At 39.7% G+C, this 17,537-nt stretch overlaps 1 protein-coding gene across 2 annotated transcripts in view; it reads right to left on the bottom strand.

Annotated features, from left to right (window-relative positions):
- The window catches only part of EIF4B (eukaryotic translation initiation factor 4B), a 1,945,171-nt gene that overhangs the window by 138,919 nt on the left and 1,788,715 nt on the right, over positions 1 to 17,537 (bottom strand). For both annotated transcript variants that reach the window (XM_044083849.1, XM_044083848.1), the window contains one exon: positions 2,564 to 2,636. In XM_044083849.1, coding sequence (XP_043939784.1) covers positions 2,564 to 2,636 — 73 coding nt within the window. The remainder of the gene's footprint in view (positions 1 to 2,563; positions 2,637 to 17,537) is intronic.

Raw genomic sequence — 17,537 nt, 5'->3', positions numbered from 1 at the left:
TGAAGAAGTATGTTAGAATTACAGCATAGCAAATGTGATTACCTCCTTATAAAATTATTTGGGGCGGGCATTAAAAAAAACAACAGAAGAGGCAGACGAAAATCATAGTGAGACTCCTACAGAACTCACCTACTTCCTTCAAGATCAGTAACCACTGTGAGTTTATAGCTAGAGAGAGCTGATCAGGTTTTATGGCTATATTACATACACAATGGCCAGAAATAAAGACTGAATCCTGGACACTTGGCTATGAAGCAGAAATGTAGACCACTGAGTCACATTGCAGCCTAAAGGGCAGGACTTAGACAAAGAAAACTGGAATGTTGCTTCTCTGAAAGTATAATATGAGGGAATGGAGCTAATGGTAAACTAGCAGAAAAAATGATGCAAGGGTGCTGATCACACAGCTGCAATGGTCCTTCAGGAGCAAAAAAAAAGAAAGGGGGCACTGGCAGTAGCAAGCAGGAGACTGACAAGAAGAGAAAGAAAAAACGAGACAGCAGTCAACAAAATGCTGCTATGCATCCCCAGAAACAGCAGTTAGCCTCCAGGTCTACAGGACTGTGACAAGGCCACAAATGAGTACTGTGTGCAGTTCTGGAGGTCATAAAAAAGAAAGGGGCATCAAAGTGCTGGAGTCTAATATGGTCAGTCTCCAAATGGTGCGTGGGATGGAAAGGAAATGATGTGACCAAACACTAAAAACTAGAAAATGGGGAGGAGGGGCATAAGATCATATTAAGGACATATTTAAGACACAATCCTGAACAGGAGGGATAGAAGTGGGAATATGGGGCACAGACAGCAGACTGCTGGAGCTAATTAATCCCGGGATCTCTGAACATTTCTCACAATGAGGGCTTTGGACAAACAGAATGGAATACTGGACTGGGGATGTGCTCAGGGAGTCCAGACAGACATTCAGGAGGCCATGGGACAGTTGGAGAAAGGGTGAGGAAGATGGTAAGAATGGAGTAGTAGAATGCTAAACTCACTCACAGAGAAGACTACACAGGTTTACTGTCTCCTGACTGCCTCTCATCAAGCAAACTGAACACCCTCCAAATGAGACAAGGACAAGTTTCTTTTTCTCAGTTACACTTTTTCTTTTGGCTTACCCATGTGTAACATGCCTCAACACAAACTCATAAATGCCTGGTTCAGTAAATAAGTCAGTTCAACACACTTTCTGAAATGACGAATATAATTCTACACAAGAACAGTTGTCACAATACATTTAAAGGTATTTTGAGAAACATGTCCGCTGAAATTTTTGGACAAAAGTGAACAGTACACAGCCTATGTAATTAGATATCTAACATCAGACAATACACATTTTATTAAACACATCTGGCTTTTCAGCACCAACAGTTCAAAGATTACTGCAGTACAGTAACTCACTGATTAAGGTTCTTATTCACAGCTGAAGCTACAGTGTTCAGTCATGATCTCTGGTCACTTTATGAAGTCTACAGGTCCTTCTTCTGGGGTCCTTAAAGACCCAAAACATGCCAGATGACTGCCTACTGGATATCCCAAGAACTATCCAAAATGTATTTTGTCAACTGGTTAAATAGGCAAACTCAATGGACACAATTGTCGCTTTTCAAGGGTAACTCAGGAGCACTGCATGGTTAAGTGACTTCTTCAGAGTAGCACAATAGGCAAATAGATGTGGAAGGAATCAAAACCTGTGCTCCTGACAACAGGAAACACGAAGTGCAATGCGTTTACCAATAGTCATGGTGGAAACGGTCTGTGAAGGACTAGATCACTTACCAGAACAACAAATAAAACTATATTAAATCTGAGCATAATGATCATGGTGTCATAATTTAAAAGCTTTCTTTAAATCACTATAAATGTCTTACTGCTCAATTAAAAACACACATTTTCTCTCTCTTTTTTTTTTTTTTTTTTTTGTGCTGCCTAAGGATCCATCAGTCCCCTCCTAGTCAATTAGCCCATCACCAAAGTAAGGTTCACCAAAGTGAGGTCACTGTTTAGGCAGCCATCAGTGTGTTCCCACTCTTTTCCAGCATGTCTTACTATCCCATTGTGCTCACTCAGACCGTAATGGACATCACTCTCTTCTGCAGGGGGCACAGCAAGCAGTACCTTCTATTTAAGCATGGGATGTTGTTTCATACGTCTCCGAAAGAACAATCTTATCACCCTGCATGCTGCACCCAACTCCCAACAAGTGAAGCAAGATGACCATGTCCCCTTCAAGCATACCACTCTCTGCTTGGTTTCTGCAGCGCCGGGCAGCAAATCTAACCCCTGCTACTTGGGTCACACTCGGGGTTTCATCCCTCTTCTAAATCACTACTTAGCATTTAGTCACTGCATCTGTAGGGGCTCATTTATAAACCCATGAAGAGGAATACAATAGGTAAACAGCCCTGCATACCTTTAACGAGCGACTGCCTTGCAGTTTTGCAAAATAATTTTCAAACCAAGAGATTTTACACTTGTAGTTCTATGATTTGTACTACATCTTTAACCCAATCATCATAAAATACAAAACAGAAAATATATATATATATATGAAGTTTCTTACAGGTGCTGGTGTTTCTTCATATTTCTTTGGCTCAGACGTTGATTTTTGATCCCGATCCTTCTTACTTTCTCTCCTGCAAAGTACACATTTATTGGAAAATGAACTTGAGCTGTATTACAAACTGCAGAAAAGAGCCTTACAGCATCAAATGGAAACTACATTTAACACCAACAAATGCATGAGACTAAAATTATAGGTGCTAAGGATTTACAGCAAACATTTTTACAAAAGTAAAGAAAAAGCACTGCATAAGCCAGACACCTATCTGCAATGACAACCACTGAAAGACAGTAAATGCAAATTTGTGCAGAACTACATTAACAGAATAATCTTCTAGCAAACTCTTGTAAAGATGATGAACGTGCCCCCTACCCTTCACTGCTACACAGTAAAAGAATCAAGGTCTGTGAAAGTGCTTCCGGTTTGGGAAAATGGTGGGAGATGATAATGGATTAGAACACAATGAAACCGCTAAAATATGTCTCTTAATACATCTGGAGTTTACAAATTAGACTGGTCTACTATGTATTTACTACATAACACTAACAGCTTATCACTGCAATTATGAAAATTAAAGCAACAAGAAAGATAATGGTAAATCAGGTAATACATAGTCAGGTACAAAACCTCTCTGCAAATCCATGACAACCATGTGTAACTGAATTGAAAAGTACACTTGAGATATTTTTAAAACTTAAATGAAAAATCAAAATATTCGGTATGCTTAACAAAACTTGTGTACTTACCATAATGCTAAATCCTTTCTTTCATGCCCATTAGATACAATCTGTAGGTCCTCAGGCTGCCTGTCATATTATAATCTGCAGCACCAATGCTCCCAGCCTCATCCCCCTTTAAGATTGTCCTTCCCATAATGCACTAGCAGTCGGAATTACCTCTCATCAAGTTTGATGCCATGTCAATGCCTGAACACACAAATTATATATACAGTGGATATAAAAAGTGGACACACCCGTTAAAATGCCAGGTTTTGTGATATAAAAAAATGAGACCACAATAAATCATTTCAAAACTTTTCCCACCTTTAATGTGACCTATAACATGTACAATTACATTGAAAAACAAATCTGTTAGGGGAAAAAATATAAAAAACAAAAAAACGTACAATATGCTGGCTGCATAAGTGTGCACACCCTTAAAATAATACTTTGTTGAAGCACCTTTTGATTTAATTACACCATTCAGTCTTCTTGGGTACACACCTGCCACAAATTAAAGAAATTGTGATTAACCCCAAATAAAGTTCGGCTATCCTAGCAGAATTTTCCTGACATTTACTCAGTTGCCTGCTACAGCAAAAGCCATGGTTCACAGAGAGCTTACAAAGCATGAAAGGGATCTCATTGTTGAAAGGCATCAGTCAGGAGAAGGGCACAGAAAAAGTTCAGTTTTGTACCTACCATAAATGTAGATGTTCGAGTGTTCACCCTGCTACAGTCATCACACTTGGGGTTATCCTGTCGTCAGGCGGTCCCGCAGTCGGCCGGAATTCCAAAGTCTTGGTCCGGCGTCGGTTGCTGTCATGTCTTCCCTGACGTCAGTGCGTCAGGGGTATATATAATGCATCCAACGCCATTTTCTTCAGTTTTTCTTGCCCCAGATGTCAGGTGCCCCCAAAAAGGTGGTCAGTAATTAGTAGCAAATTAAGTAATTTTTTGCACAAACACAAAATCCCTCCAGCTATAAGCAAATACATCAGAAAGGTATTGTAGAGATTTAGCCAGTTAGATCAGAGGGGATGGAGGGAGGGTAACCTGGACTGCAGCATGGTGAACACTCGAACATCTACATTTATGGTAGGTACAAAACTGTACTATGTTTATCGTGTTACCCTGCTGCAGTCATCACACTTGGGTAGAATCCCAAAGCTATGGATGGGTGGAGGAGTTATAGAAGGTTAGAGGAGGCTAGAAGGCCCTGCAGAACTGCAGTGGCGAAGCCAGCCCTAGTCTTAGAGTAATGTGGTAAGTGACAGTGTTTGGTAAAGGTGTGTACTGAACTCCAAGTTGCAGCTTCCAAAATCTCCTTGGTTGGAACCTCCCTGAGGAAGGCTGTAGATGTAGCTGTTGCCCTGGTAGAGTGGGGCCTAATGGTAGCAGGAACTGGTTTTCCATGATGGGTATAGGAAAAATGAATGCAATGTCCTATCCATTTGGAAATGGTTTGTTTTGATATAGCCTTCCCTTGTGAAGCTGTAGCATTGGATACAAAGAGCTGGTCAGACTTTCTGAAAGCCTTAGTTTTATCCAAGTAGTAACAAAGTTGCCTGTGAATGTCCAAGGAATGCAGGAGTCTTTCTCCTTTGTTCTGTGGGTTTGGGAAGAAGGTGGGTAAGTGAATGGTTTGATTTAAAGACACACTGGAAACCACCTTAGGCATGAAGGAAGGATTAGTGCATAGAGAAACTCTGTCTTGATGGAAAATGAGGAAAGGTTCCACTGCCATTAGTGCCTGCAGCTCTGAGACTCTTCTAGCTGAAGTTATTGCTAGCAGCAGGGCAGTCTTCCATGATAGGAACTGTAGATCTGCAGAGAAAGCTGGTTCAATGGGAGGTAGCGTAAGTTTTTCCAGAACAAAATTTAGGTCCCATGTTGGTGTAGGTGATCTCCTTGGGGGCCTAATGTTTTTTGCCCCTCTGAGGAACTGCCTTAGAAGTGGATGCGAAAATAAGGGTGGTTCCATGTTGTAGTGGGCTGAAATAGCTGATGCATGGATTTTAATGGAAGAAAAGAAAGTCCTTTGTGCAACATCTCAGTTAAATACTGTAGAATCTGAGGCATGTGAGGCTGAAGTGTGTTTTGGTCTTTTGCTTGGTTCCGGGCACAAAACCTTTTCCATTTGTCCGAATAGGCCTTCCTGGTGCTGGGCTTCCTGGCTTCCAAAATAACATCCATAACTGCTTGGGAAAGAGGAGTTGGCTGGATGTTTAGGTGATTTGCCATGCAGCCAGATTTAAGGTTTTTAGCTGGCTGTGAAGAATCTGATTGTTTTGCTGTGTGAGCAAATGGGCAATTTGTGGTAAAATCGAAGGTGGGCCCTGGGCCATATTCCTCAATAGTGGATACCAGTGCTGGCATGGCCAGTCTGGGGCTATAAGTATCAGTCGTGGTCTCTCCTTTCTGACTTTCAGAAGCACCTTTGTGAGGAGAGGCAATGGAGGGAAGGCATATACTGTCAGGTTTTTCCAACTGAATGAGAGTGCATCCACTTTCCAAGCTTGATGGTGAAGTGTCCTTGTACAAAATTTTGTTAGTTGATAGTTTTGAGGACTGGCAAACAGGTCTATGTCTGGAAGGCCCCATTTTTGAGTTATCATTGCAAATACTTGTGGATCCAGTTTCCACTCGTGGAGATCCATGATGTTTCTGCTGAGGTCGTCTGCCAATGTGTTCTTTTTTCCTGGCAGGAACTGAGCTTGTAACTGAACTTGGTAAGCCAGAGCTGTGTTCCACAAGGTCATTTCTTGCCTGCATAAAGGGTAGGAGTGTATACCCCCTTATTTGTTTATGTACCACATTACTGTGGTGTTGTCCATCTTTATTGTAAGTTGTCCTGGATGTAATAGATTCTTGAAGGCTGTCAGAGCATTCTGTACAGCTAGCATCTCTTTTTGATTGATGTGCAGATTCCTTTGATCTGCAGTCCATACGCCTTGAACGCACTGTCCTGCCATGTGTGTCCCCCAGGGGTAGTCCGATGCATCTGTTGTCATAGTTTGCCTGGCTGGGGGCAAGGTGAAAGGCTGACCCTTGTTGAGGTGACATGCCAGTGACCACCATAGAAACTCCTGTTGTAGGCAGGGAATGAGAGATATCATTGTGTCCAAGCTGTGGCTGTGTTGAGACCATACGCTTTTTAGGTACCACTGCAATTTCCTCATATGCAGCTTTGCAAATGGTATTAGTAGTATGCAAGATGACATGAAGCCCAAGGCCTGCAGAATTTTTCTTGCAGGCAGTTGGGTCTTTGTTGCCATTGTTTTGAAATATTGAGTCAGTTGTAGTTGTTTGTCTGGCGTCAGATAAGCCTTCTGGGCCGTTGTATTCAAGCTGGCACCCAGGAATGTCATATTTTGTGAGGGTACTAGTTTTGATTTCTTTTCGTTTACTGTGTACCCCAGGCAACGTAGAAGATGTTTTACAAAAGCCAGATGTTGTAAGAGGATGTCCTTGCTTTCTGCTTGGATGAGGCAGTCGTCCAGGTATGGGTATATTTGAATTCCTCTTTGTCTGCAGTATGCAATTACTGGTGCCAGGCATTTTGTGAAGACCCTGGGTGCAGTAGATCAGCCAAAGGGCAGTGCAGAGAATTGGTAATGGGTTGAACCTGCAATGAAACGGAGGTATCTTCTGCAACTTTGTCTGATCGGAACATGCAGGTATGCCTCCTTGAGGTCCAACGTTACTAGCCATGCTTTCTTGCCCAACATGGGAAGAAGCTGCTGTAGTGTTAGCATCTTGAATTTGGGTACTTGTAAGAAGGTGTTTAGAATTGAAAGGTCCAGAATTGGTCTCCAGGCATTGTCCTTTCTGGGAACTAGAAAGAGTCTTGAGTAAAATCCTTGGCCTTGCTCTCGAGTAGGTACCAGTTGAATGGCTCTCATGTCCATTGATTTTGTGGCAGGTTTGGCATTCCTCTTTTCACTGGCAAGGTGTGAAAATGGAATCTGTATCCTCGTGAAATTATGTCTAGGACCCATTTGTCCTTTGTGACAATGTGTCTGAAAAAAGTGCGAGTTTTCCTCCCAACGGGGCTGCCAAGAGAGTGTTGCTTGGCCAGATGAGGTGCAAGTCATTGAGTTTGCCTTCAGGTAGTTTGGGACCTGTCTTCTCCTCCCTTCTGTGCTGCAGTGCCCCATTGTCGAGGTTTGTACTGGGCTTGTGGTTGTCCTCTGCCTCTTGGACGTCTGTATTTACCCCTCTGTGGTCTGTCAGTAGCTGGAAAGGACCAATTTTTTGTTGGCCAATTTCTGCTGAAGTGAGGGGGCTGTACCTGTAGGAAATCTTTGACTGTCTGCATAGATTTTGCCTTATCCTCCATTTTCTTTAAGACTTCTTCTGCTTTAACTCCAAAAAGAACATCCTGCTGTAAGGGAGCATCTAGAAGCTTTGCTTTAACATGATCAGGCAGAGTTTGTTCCTTTAACCAAGCATGCCTACGTATAACAGACCCAGTGACAGCTGCTCTGCAGGAAGCCTCCAAAGAATCAAACCCACATTGTAAAGTATGTTTGCCCACCTGTTCAGTTGCATGCAACAGATCCTGCATTTCTTTCAATTCAGACTGTTGAGGGAGTGTGCTCATTTTTTGTTTTAACTGAGACATTAGAAATTGCTGATATTTTAGCATGTGAAAAGTACAGTTTTGTACCTACCATAAATGTAGATGCCCGATAGACATGCAACTGCAGTCATAACATGTGGTTGTCCTGCCTCAGGCAGCCCTCGGTCGGCCGGATTCCAAAGTCTGGGTCCGACGTCGGCTGATGTCGCATTTCTCTCCGACGTCAGAGCGGCTGGAGTACATAAGCATCAGCCGACGCCATTTTCTTCAGTGTTTCTTGCCCCAGATGCCAGGTGCCCTCCAAGGAAGGCTGTAATCAAATTGGAAGACAAAAACAGGATTCCAAACAAATACATGAGCAATAAAACAAATACACCATAACAGATATCCCCAGCTAAGAGAAAGGGGGATAGGAGTGGACCCTAGGCATAGAGGGGTATGGAGGGAGGAAAACCCGACTGCAGTTGCATGTCTATCGGACATCTACATTTATGGTAGGTACAAAACTGTACTATGTCCTTCAAGAATGCAACTGCAGTCATAACATGTGGGTAGAATACCATAGCTTAGCTGGGGGAAGAGGTATGCTCTAGGAAAGAGATGGTGTGGCAATCAAACCCTGCAGGACTGCCGAAGCAAAGCCTGCTCTGGATCTGGAATATAGAGGGAGATTGTAGTGTTTGGAGAATGTATGCACGGAGCTCCATGTAGCAGTTTCTAGAATGTCCTTTGTAGGCACCCCTCTTAAAAATGCTGTAGAGGTGGCTGTAGCTCTGGTGGAATGTGGTCTGACATAGGCTGGAACAGTCTTCCCATGAAAGGAATAACAGAATCTGATGCAATGTCCAATCCATTTAGAAATAGTCTGTTTTGAAATTGCTTTTCCTTGGACTGCAGGGCGTAAGCCACAAAAGCTGTTCAGACTTCCTACTGGCCTTGGTTCTGTCAAGGTAGTATCGGGTTGTCTATGAATGTCCAAGGTATGCAAAAGTCTTTCCCCTTATTCTCAGGATTGGGGAAGAAAGCAGGCAGATGAATGGCTTGATTTAGAGAAACCCTAGATACCACCTTTGGCATAAAAGTAGGGTTGGTCCTTAATGAAACCCTGTCTCTGTGGAAAATAATAAAGGGTGGTATTGCCATTAGGGCCTGTAGCTCCGAAACCCTTCTTGCTGAGGTAATTGCCAACAGGAAAGCTGTCTTCCATGAGAGAAATTGCAAGTCAACTGAAGCTGCTGGCTCAAAAGGAGGTAGAGTCAGTTTTTCTAAGACAAAATTGAGGTCCCAGGCTGGCACTGGGGCCTTTCTTGGTGGCTTAATATTCTTGATTCCCCTGAGGAATTGTTTTAGTAAGGGGTGAGACAAAACAGGAGGATCAGTGTTGTATCTAGCTGAAATAGCAGATGCATGTATTTTTATTGAAGAATATGAGAGGCCGCTCTGTAACATCTGCCAAATATTCCAAGATGAGTGGGATGCTCAGTAATGATGCATCATGTCCCTTGCTGGTATTCCAATTGCTGAATCTTTTCCACTTTGCTAAGTAAACCTTTCTGGTGGATGGTCTTCGAGCCTCTGTTAGTATCCGCTGAACTTCCTTGGAGAGAGATAAGCTGAAGTTATTTATGGGATCTCCCAGGCTGTTAGCTGCAGTGTCTGAAGGCTTGGATGCAGTGTTTTGAAATTGTGTTGAGTCAAAAGTAGAGGCCACTGAGGGAGGGCCCACCTCCTGGTGTGACATATGCTCCGTAGTAGTGGGTACCAGTGTTGTCTTGGCCAATCCGGAGCTATTATGATTCCCTTGGGCTTCTCTGCTTTGATCTTTAGTAATACTGAGGTCATCAGAGGCAGAGGTGGGAATGTATAGATTGCTAGGGAGTTCCAGTTGAATGAAAGGGCATCTATTTTCCAAGCCTTTGGATGGTATGTCCTTGTGCAAAATTTTGGTAGAAGATGATTGAGGTGAGAGGCAAATAGGTCCACTTCTGGCTTGCCCCATGTCGAAGTGAGTTGTCTGAAAGCCTTCGGATGTAACCTCCACTCGTGTGGATCTGTGAAATTCCTGCTTAGGCTGTCCGCCAACACATTGTCTTTTCCTGGAACAAACTGGGATTGTAACTGGATGTTTAGGCTCAGAGACTTCTCCCAAAGCTGCATTGTCAGTCTGCAAAGGGGGTAAGAGTGGGTGCCCCCCTGCTTGTTTATGCACCACATCACAGTGGTGTTGTCTGTCCTTATCATTAAATGGCCTTGCTGGAGTTGGTGTTGAAAAGCCTCGATAGCATGCATTACTGCCAGCATTTCCTTTTGGTTTATATGCAGATGTGTTTCCTTTGGAGACCATTGTCCTTGTATACACCTGCCTTCCATGTGCGCCCCCCATCCAAGGTCTGAGGCATCTGTAGTCATGGTCTGTGTTATCTGTGGTTTTTTGAATGACATACCTGTGTTTTCCTGGCTCACCGAGGCCCACCATAGGAATTCCTTTTGTAGGCATGGAATGAGTGGTATGATTGTCTCCAAGTTGTTGCTGTGTTGAGACCAAATGCTTTTAGGTACCATTGAAGCTTTCTCATGTGTAGTTTTGCTAATGGAACCAGTAGAATGCAGGATGCCATGTAACCCAGGGCCTGTAGGAATTTCCTTGCAGTCATCTGGGTGAGTTTTGCTAAACCTTTGAAGTATTGAGTTAACTTTTCTTGCTTGTCTTCTGTCAGGTAAGCCATCTGAGAGGCTGTGTCTAGTTTGGCTCCTAAGAAGATTATTTGCTGGGATGGCTGCAGTCTTGACTTTTGGAAGTTGACTGTGTATCCCAGAGCTTGAAGTAATCGTATGACATAATCCAGGTTTTTTGTCAACATCAATTTGTCGTCTGCTTGTATGAGGCAGTCGTCCAGGTACGGGTAAATTTGTATACCCTGGAGCCTGCAATGAGCAATTACTGAAGCCAGGCATTTTGTAAATACTCTGGCAGTAGATAAGCCAAATGGCAATGCTGAGAATTGATAATGCTCTGGCCCTGCAAGAAATCTGAGGTATCTTCTGCAGCTGTGTCTGATAGGGACATGCAGGTATGCCTCCTTGAGGTCCAGAGTAATCAGCCACGACCCCTTGCCCAACATGGGAAGGAGTTGCTGTAGAGTCAGCATTTCGAACTTTGGTACTATGAGAAAGGTGTTTAATGCGGACAAGTCCAGTATTGGTCCCCATTGAGATTCTTTTCTTGGAACAAGGAACAGTCTTGAGTAAAACCCCTGTTCTTGTTCTTGTTGTGGAACTCTTTCTATTGCTTTCATTCGAGTCAGCAGAATGATTTGCTTGATAGCCTCTGCCCTTTGATGTTGTGGTAGATTTGGCATGCCTTGTTTTCTTGGTAAGGTATGAAAATGAAACCTGTACCCTCGGTCTATAATGTCCAAAATCCATTTGTCCTTTGTCAGTCTGTGCCAGTTTTCTGCAAACAGAGATAATTTCCCGCCCAAGGGAGCTTCTAGAGGTTCCCTGGTAGGCGGTAGTAGAGGAAAGTCATTGAGAGTTTGTGGTTGTTGGGCAGGTGAAACCCCTGCGTCACTTCTTTGGTTTCCTGGCTGCCATTGTCGTCCCCTGTAAGGGCCTCTGTATTGGCCTCTTCCTCGGCCACGTCTGTTCTTACCCCTTTGAAACTTTTCTGGATTAGGAAAGGACCAGTTTTTTGAAGGCCAATTCCTACTGAATCTGGGGGGTTGAACCTGGAGGAAATCTTTCAGAGTCTGAACTGATTTTGCTTTTTCTTCGATGGTCTTTAACACATCCTTAGCATTTGCACCAAAAAGCTTGTTCTTTTCCAAAGGTGCATCCAGAAGTTTTGCTTTTACATGATCTGGTAGAGGTTGATCTTTTAACCAAGCATGTCTACGCATCACTGCCCCTGTCATAGCTGCCCTACATGAAGCTTCCAGTGCATCATATCCACACTGCAGGAAGTGATTGCTTACTTGCTGAGTATTATGTACAGCTTCCTGCAAAGTCTTCCTGTCTAAAGGATCAGGAGAAGCTAATGTTTTTTGTAAATCTTCTAAGAGATAATCCTGATATTGGAACATATGAAAAAGGCAATTTAAGGCTCTCATAGATAAGGTAGTGGATGTGTAAACCTTTTTACCCCATCTCTCTAATGACCTTGCTTCCCGGTTAGAGGGCAAAGGATTTTTTGAGGTGGAGGCTGAAACTCCTTTAGGCCCCTGTGAAATAGTTTCCAAATCAGCAGTATGGGCCCTGAATAAATGGGAATGCGTTTCTGGGACCCTGTAATACCTGTCTGGCTTGGCTGGAGCAGGAGGAAGAGAATCAGGGGTTGCACTAGAATCAGAATACAAATCATCCAGAACATCAAGTACAGGAGGAATAGCTAAGGGCCTGTGCTGAGGCTTCTTAAGGAAAGTCCGAAGGCGTTTCCTAGAATCAGAATATTCCTGACCATGCCACTTGAAATGTTCCCTCATGGTGTGCAGAACTTCCCCAAAAGAAATATCCTCAGGAGGGGAGGCCGAAGGTATGGAATCTTCTGGATCCGAGTCCTCATAGGTCTGGAAGAGCTCTTCCTGGCTATCAGAGTGGACAGAGCCCTCAGAATCTTCATCTGGAGGGGGGCGTGGCCAAGGATGAACACAGGATAGCAGCAGATTTCTTCAGCTCCACCAATTTCATTACATTGACAGGAATTAATTACTTAAAAAATTAATTCTTGAAGTAATTTTCTTTCTAAATATGTTTGTTTTATATAGTTCTTGAACTATATCTAAAAAAGAAAGGAAATCTTAATAATATTCCTGTCAGAAATTACTTTGGAAATTTTCCTGTCAGTTTATCAGTCTGAAATGAGTTCCAGTAAGACAAATTCTCAAGACTCCAGCATCAAGAAAGAACTTCAGTCTCTGATAATTATAGTCCAGCAACTTACTGCTAAGATGGATAAAATGGATACTAAAATAGACACTTTCATAGAAAAACTACAAAACAAATAGACTTGTTACATATGGACCTGCAACAACAGAAGATCCAGATGACAGGCATAGAAGAAGCTGTGAATGACATGGAAAATAAAATACAAGAACAGGAAATCAACATTGAGTTTCTGCTGAAACAAAATACACATTTACAAACAAAGCTGGATGACCTGGAAAATAGATCTAGGCAATAACATTAGGATTTTGGACTGCCAGAAAATATTGAAGGTAACAATATTACTTCTTTTTAACAACATGGCTCCCTAAAACTTTAGATTTACCAGAAGCATTCTCTTTTGGTATCGAAGAGCACATAGATCTATAGCTAATACTAACTCTAACAAAAACTATCCTAGATCAGTTATAGTTAGATTTCTATCATCTTTGATAAAGAGATGGTTCTTAAATCTGCTTGGGCTAAAGCTCCTGTTAAGTTTAATGAGACAACTGTGCGTTTTGACAATGACTATTCTTCCATGGTAATTGCTAAAAGAAAAGTTTTTCTGCCACTAATAAGGAGCTTAAAAAGCACAGTTTAAAACATACCTTCTGTTTCATGCCAAGCTTAAAATCTTCCTTCCTGATGGTCCTAAGGTCTTCGATGATTTAGACTCTGCTTTACTGTTTGTCAAAGAAAAAAGGATTTTGGATAAAATAGAAGAAATGGAATGGGCTAGTTCTTCATTAAAGAGATTGGCAACTGAAGCTTCCTGGAAGACTTCAGAGAAGAAGAAGAGACTAAAAACAAATGATTTGTTATATGTTTTTTCTCTCTCATCATTTTAGTTCATTATTAATCTTTTGAATATAGTTCCTGCATTTCCAGAAAGCCACAAATATTTTGGAAAAGATTTAATCAAAGTTATTCTCTATGTGCAAAGAAATGTTTTGTTTCATAACCAGTCAAAATGCCTGAGGATTTAATGGCAGGCTGTGACTCGATTTGTTTTTCTTTCTGAAAAAGTAAGGTTAGTAATTTGATACTTTTTATCTTTACCTTTTTTTTCCTTCTTCTTTTATTATTTTCTTTGTTTAAACAATGACATTCTATTTAGATTATGTAGTGGGTAAAGGGTGGGGAGGGCAGGAGAGAACAGTAATGCAAATATCATTAATAGAATAATAACATATTTATTTCTTGTAAAAGTTTATAAGTTCTTCAAATGCTATTTCTAATTATACTTTCTTGATTATACTGCTTATGCTTGTTTGTAAATAATCTGTCATGCTTTAACTAATAATAATCAGAACTAAATAAGAGTAAATAATATGTTTTATTTTTAACTCTATTAATATAAACAGTAAGTAACATTCCATTGTATATACTTCTTACAGCTTTCTCTTACATTTTTTATTTCTGCCTCACCCTTTTATTTTCTACTCTCTTTTTCTTTTCTTTATTAATATATAGAAATGCTTTAGACTGTGTGGGCACAGTGAATAATAGGATTTGTATGAAAATTGAGTTGGGAGAAGAATGCTGAGTTTTATTGCTTGTTGGTAATTTTGAGTTTAATTTCACTTGCATAGAGGCTGTGATGATCTGTGGAATACATTGTGGAGGTTCTGTCATGTTTAGATGCATTTACACTGCTAAATGAATGTTTGTCACTAGTTTTTAATAAGTTTCCGCCAAAATGTTAAGAGAGACAATCTGGGATGTGGGCTGTCTTATGCACAATGTCCTTGAGTTACCTCAGAATCTTCAAATCACAGAATTCTCACAGAGAAACTGAAAACAGTTAGTATAAACATTGACAAGGTTATCACACTGACACACCACAGATTCAGGAAAAATACTCTGTTCATAAAATATGTCAGTTATAATGAGTTTAAATGATGTAGTTTCTTGTAGTAAGTAAATGTCTTATTTTAGAAGGCATAAAAATGAAACATTTATTTAAATGTTTTTGAAAATCTACTTAACAGCAGCATAATAATCTGTGTTAAAAATTTGTGTTCCAAACATATACTTTACTATAACTCATTTAATTCATCTGATTGACAAACATAAATAATCTTATAACTCTATTCTGGAAGAAATGTCATGTGATATATTTTAAAGCAGTAGGTTAGCATGATTGTAAAATCTGGTTACCAATATGTGTTTGCTGTGCATTATTTTGTATAAAGCAGACAGATTTATTCTAGGGACAGCAAGTAGGAGAGTGCTCTACTAACACACAACTCAGTGAGATCAGATATATATATATATATATATATATATATATATATGTGTGTGTGTGTGTGTGTGTATGTATGTGTGTGTGTGTGTGAGTGTGATGGCTTTTTTTTCCTGAGAATCTGCATAACTATCCAATATGATTTATAATAATTTCTATGAATACAATATTTTACTCTATTGACAAAATGAATGTTTGCCACAAGTTTTAATAAGTTTCCCGCCAAAATGTTAAGGGAGACAATCTGGGATGTGGGCTGTCTCATGCATAGTGTCCATGAGTTTCCTCAGAAGCTTCACTCACAGAATTTTCACAGAGAAACTGAAAGCAGTTAGTATAAACATTGACAAGGTTATCACACTGACACACCACAGATTCAGGAAAAATACTCTATTCATAAAATATGTCAGTTATGATGAGTTTGGATGATGTAGTTTCTTGTAGCAAGTAAATATCTTATTTTAGAAGGCATAGAAAATGAAACATTTATTTAAATGTTTTTGAAAATCTACTTAACAGTAGCATAATAATCTGTGTTAAAAACTTGTGTCCCAAACATATACTTTACTATAACTCATTTAATTCATCTGATTGGCAAGCATAAATAATCTTATAACTCTATTCTGGAAGAAATGTCATGTGATATATTTTAAAGCAGTAGGTTAGCATGATTGTAAAATCTGGTTACTAATATGTGTTTGCTGTGCATTATTTTGTATAAAGCAGACAGATTTATTCTAGGGACAGCAAGTAGGATAGTGCTCTACTAACACACAACTCAGTGAGATCATATATATATATATATATATATATATGTGTGTGTGTGTGTGTGTGTGTGTATGTATGTATATATGTGTATGTGTATATGTATGTGTGTGTGTGTGTGTGGGTATGTGTGTGTGTGGGTATGTGTGTGTGTGGGTATGTGTGTGTGTGGGTATATGTGTGTGTGTATATGTATGTGTGTGTGTCTGTGTTTATGTGTGTGATGGCTTTTTTTTTTTAGGTAATAACGCAGGTGTTTCTGAGAATCTGCATAACTATGCAATATGATTTATAATAATTTTTATGAATACAATATTTTACTCTATTGACAATAATGAGTTTAAGTAAATGCTCATATACAAACAATTCAAGATTTTTTGGAAGCTGTTGATAGAATTCACATGACAGAAAATAGATGCATCTTAATGCATGTAATGTCTGAATCATATTAGCCAAAGTTTTTGATTTAAATGAATGTTAGAACATAATTTTCCCTCCTCTTGATTTTTAACATTAAGATTATTTGAATGCTATTAGAATACAAGTGTTATATATTACATAGATCTATATAATAGTATGAACAGTTTAAAAAAAAAAAAGTTTATTTTAGTTTATATGATGCTGTTTTACCAAATGTGTAGTTTTGTCTTGATAGATAATTGAATTGAAAACTGTTAACCTCAGTTAAATATAACTAGTATTAAATTGATAAGGTGGTAGCTGAGGTACTGCTGCTTAGGGTAGGGGTTAACTTGAGTAGTAAATACTGCTCTAAGTTGGAGTTTTCAACTCCAGGCGGGATGCAAGGTTTAATCCTTACATTATTTTCACTTGTTCATTGTTATATGTATATAGTTTTGACATCCACAATATATTTTGTACACTCATTGTCACTACAAACAAAATTGAATCCTATACAAAATCCCATAAGAGATTTAATAAATACAGCTATATTTAAAGGTACACCTAAAAGAGGAGATGTAACATTATTTATCTTGTTATTTGTTATTTCGATCATAAGATTCTTGAGTTTAAAAATGCCAAATGACATCTTTAAAAGGAATTTCTTTAAACATTAATGGATTGAATAATCCGTGTAAAAGGGCAAGCCTACTAAGATACATTAATCTACACAAGGCCAATCTAGTCTTCCTGCAAGAAACCCATCTCTTGAAAAAAGATATTGATAAACTAGCCACTAATAAGTATACAGTATTGGTTAGTTCAGAGCACACTCAGAAAAAAAGAGGAGTGGCTATTTTATGGAATAAAAGTATGCCCATTCCTAAAACCATTAAGTCTTGTCAGGATGACAAAGGAATGTTTTGTATGGTTACAATACAAATTAATGGGAAGACTTACACTTTAATTAATGTATATTGGATACCTGGAATTGGTATTAATACAGTGAAACATCATATTGATAAGATCATATCATTCTCTGTAGGGGATATTATTTTAGCTGGTGATTTTAATTGTATACTACATGAAAGTGATACTACCACTATAAAGAAAAGAAGAATTACATCTAATGCAAAACATTTAAATGATTTTGCTAATTCTTATCATTTGAATGATATTAATAATTAGACAGAGTCAAAATCATTACCATACACCTTTTTTTCTAACAGATACAAAACTTATTCAAAAATAGATAGGGTCTTTATTTCTAACCAGATGGTAACAGATTTAATTAATTCCAAAATCATTTCATGTCCTATATCTGATCATAACTCA

Source organism: Protopterus annectens, chromosome 9.part0 (assembly GCF_019279795.1).
Source record: "Protopterus annectens isolate FY-2018-M chromosome 9.part0, PAN1.0, whole genome shotgun sequence".
NCBI classification, from domain to species: domain Eukaryota; kingdom Metazoa; phylum Chordata; order Ceratodontiformes; family Protopteridae; genus Protopterus; species Protopterus annectens.
The sequence above is the reverse complement of the archived record's forward strand: the minus strand, read 5'-3'. Positions and strand labels throughout refer to the sequence as shown.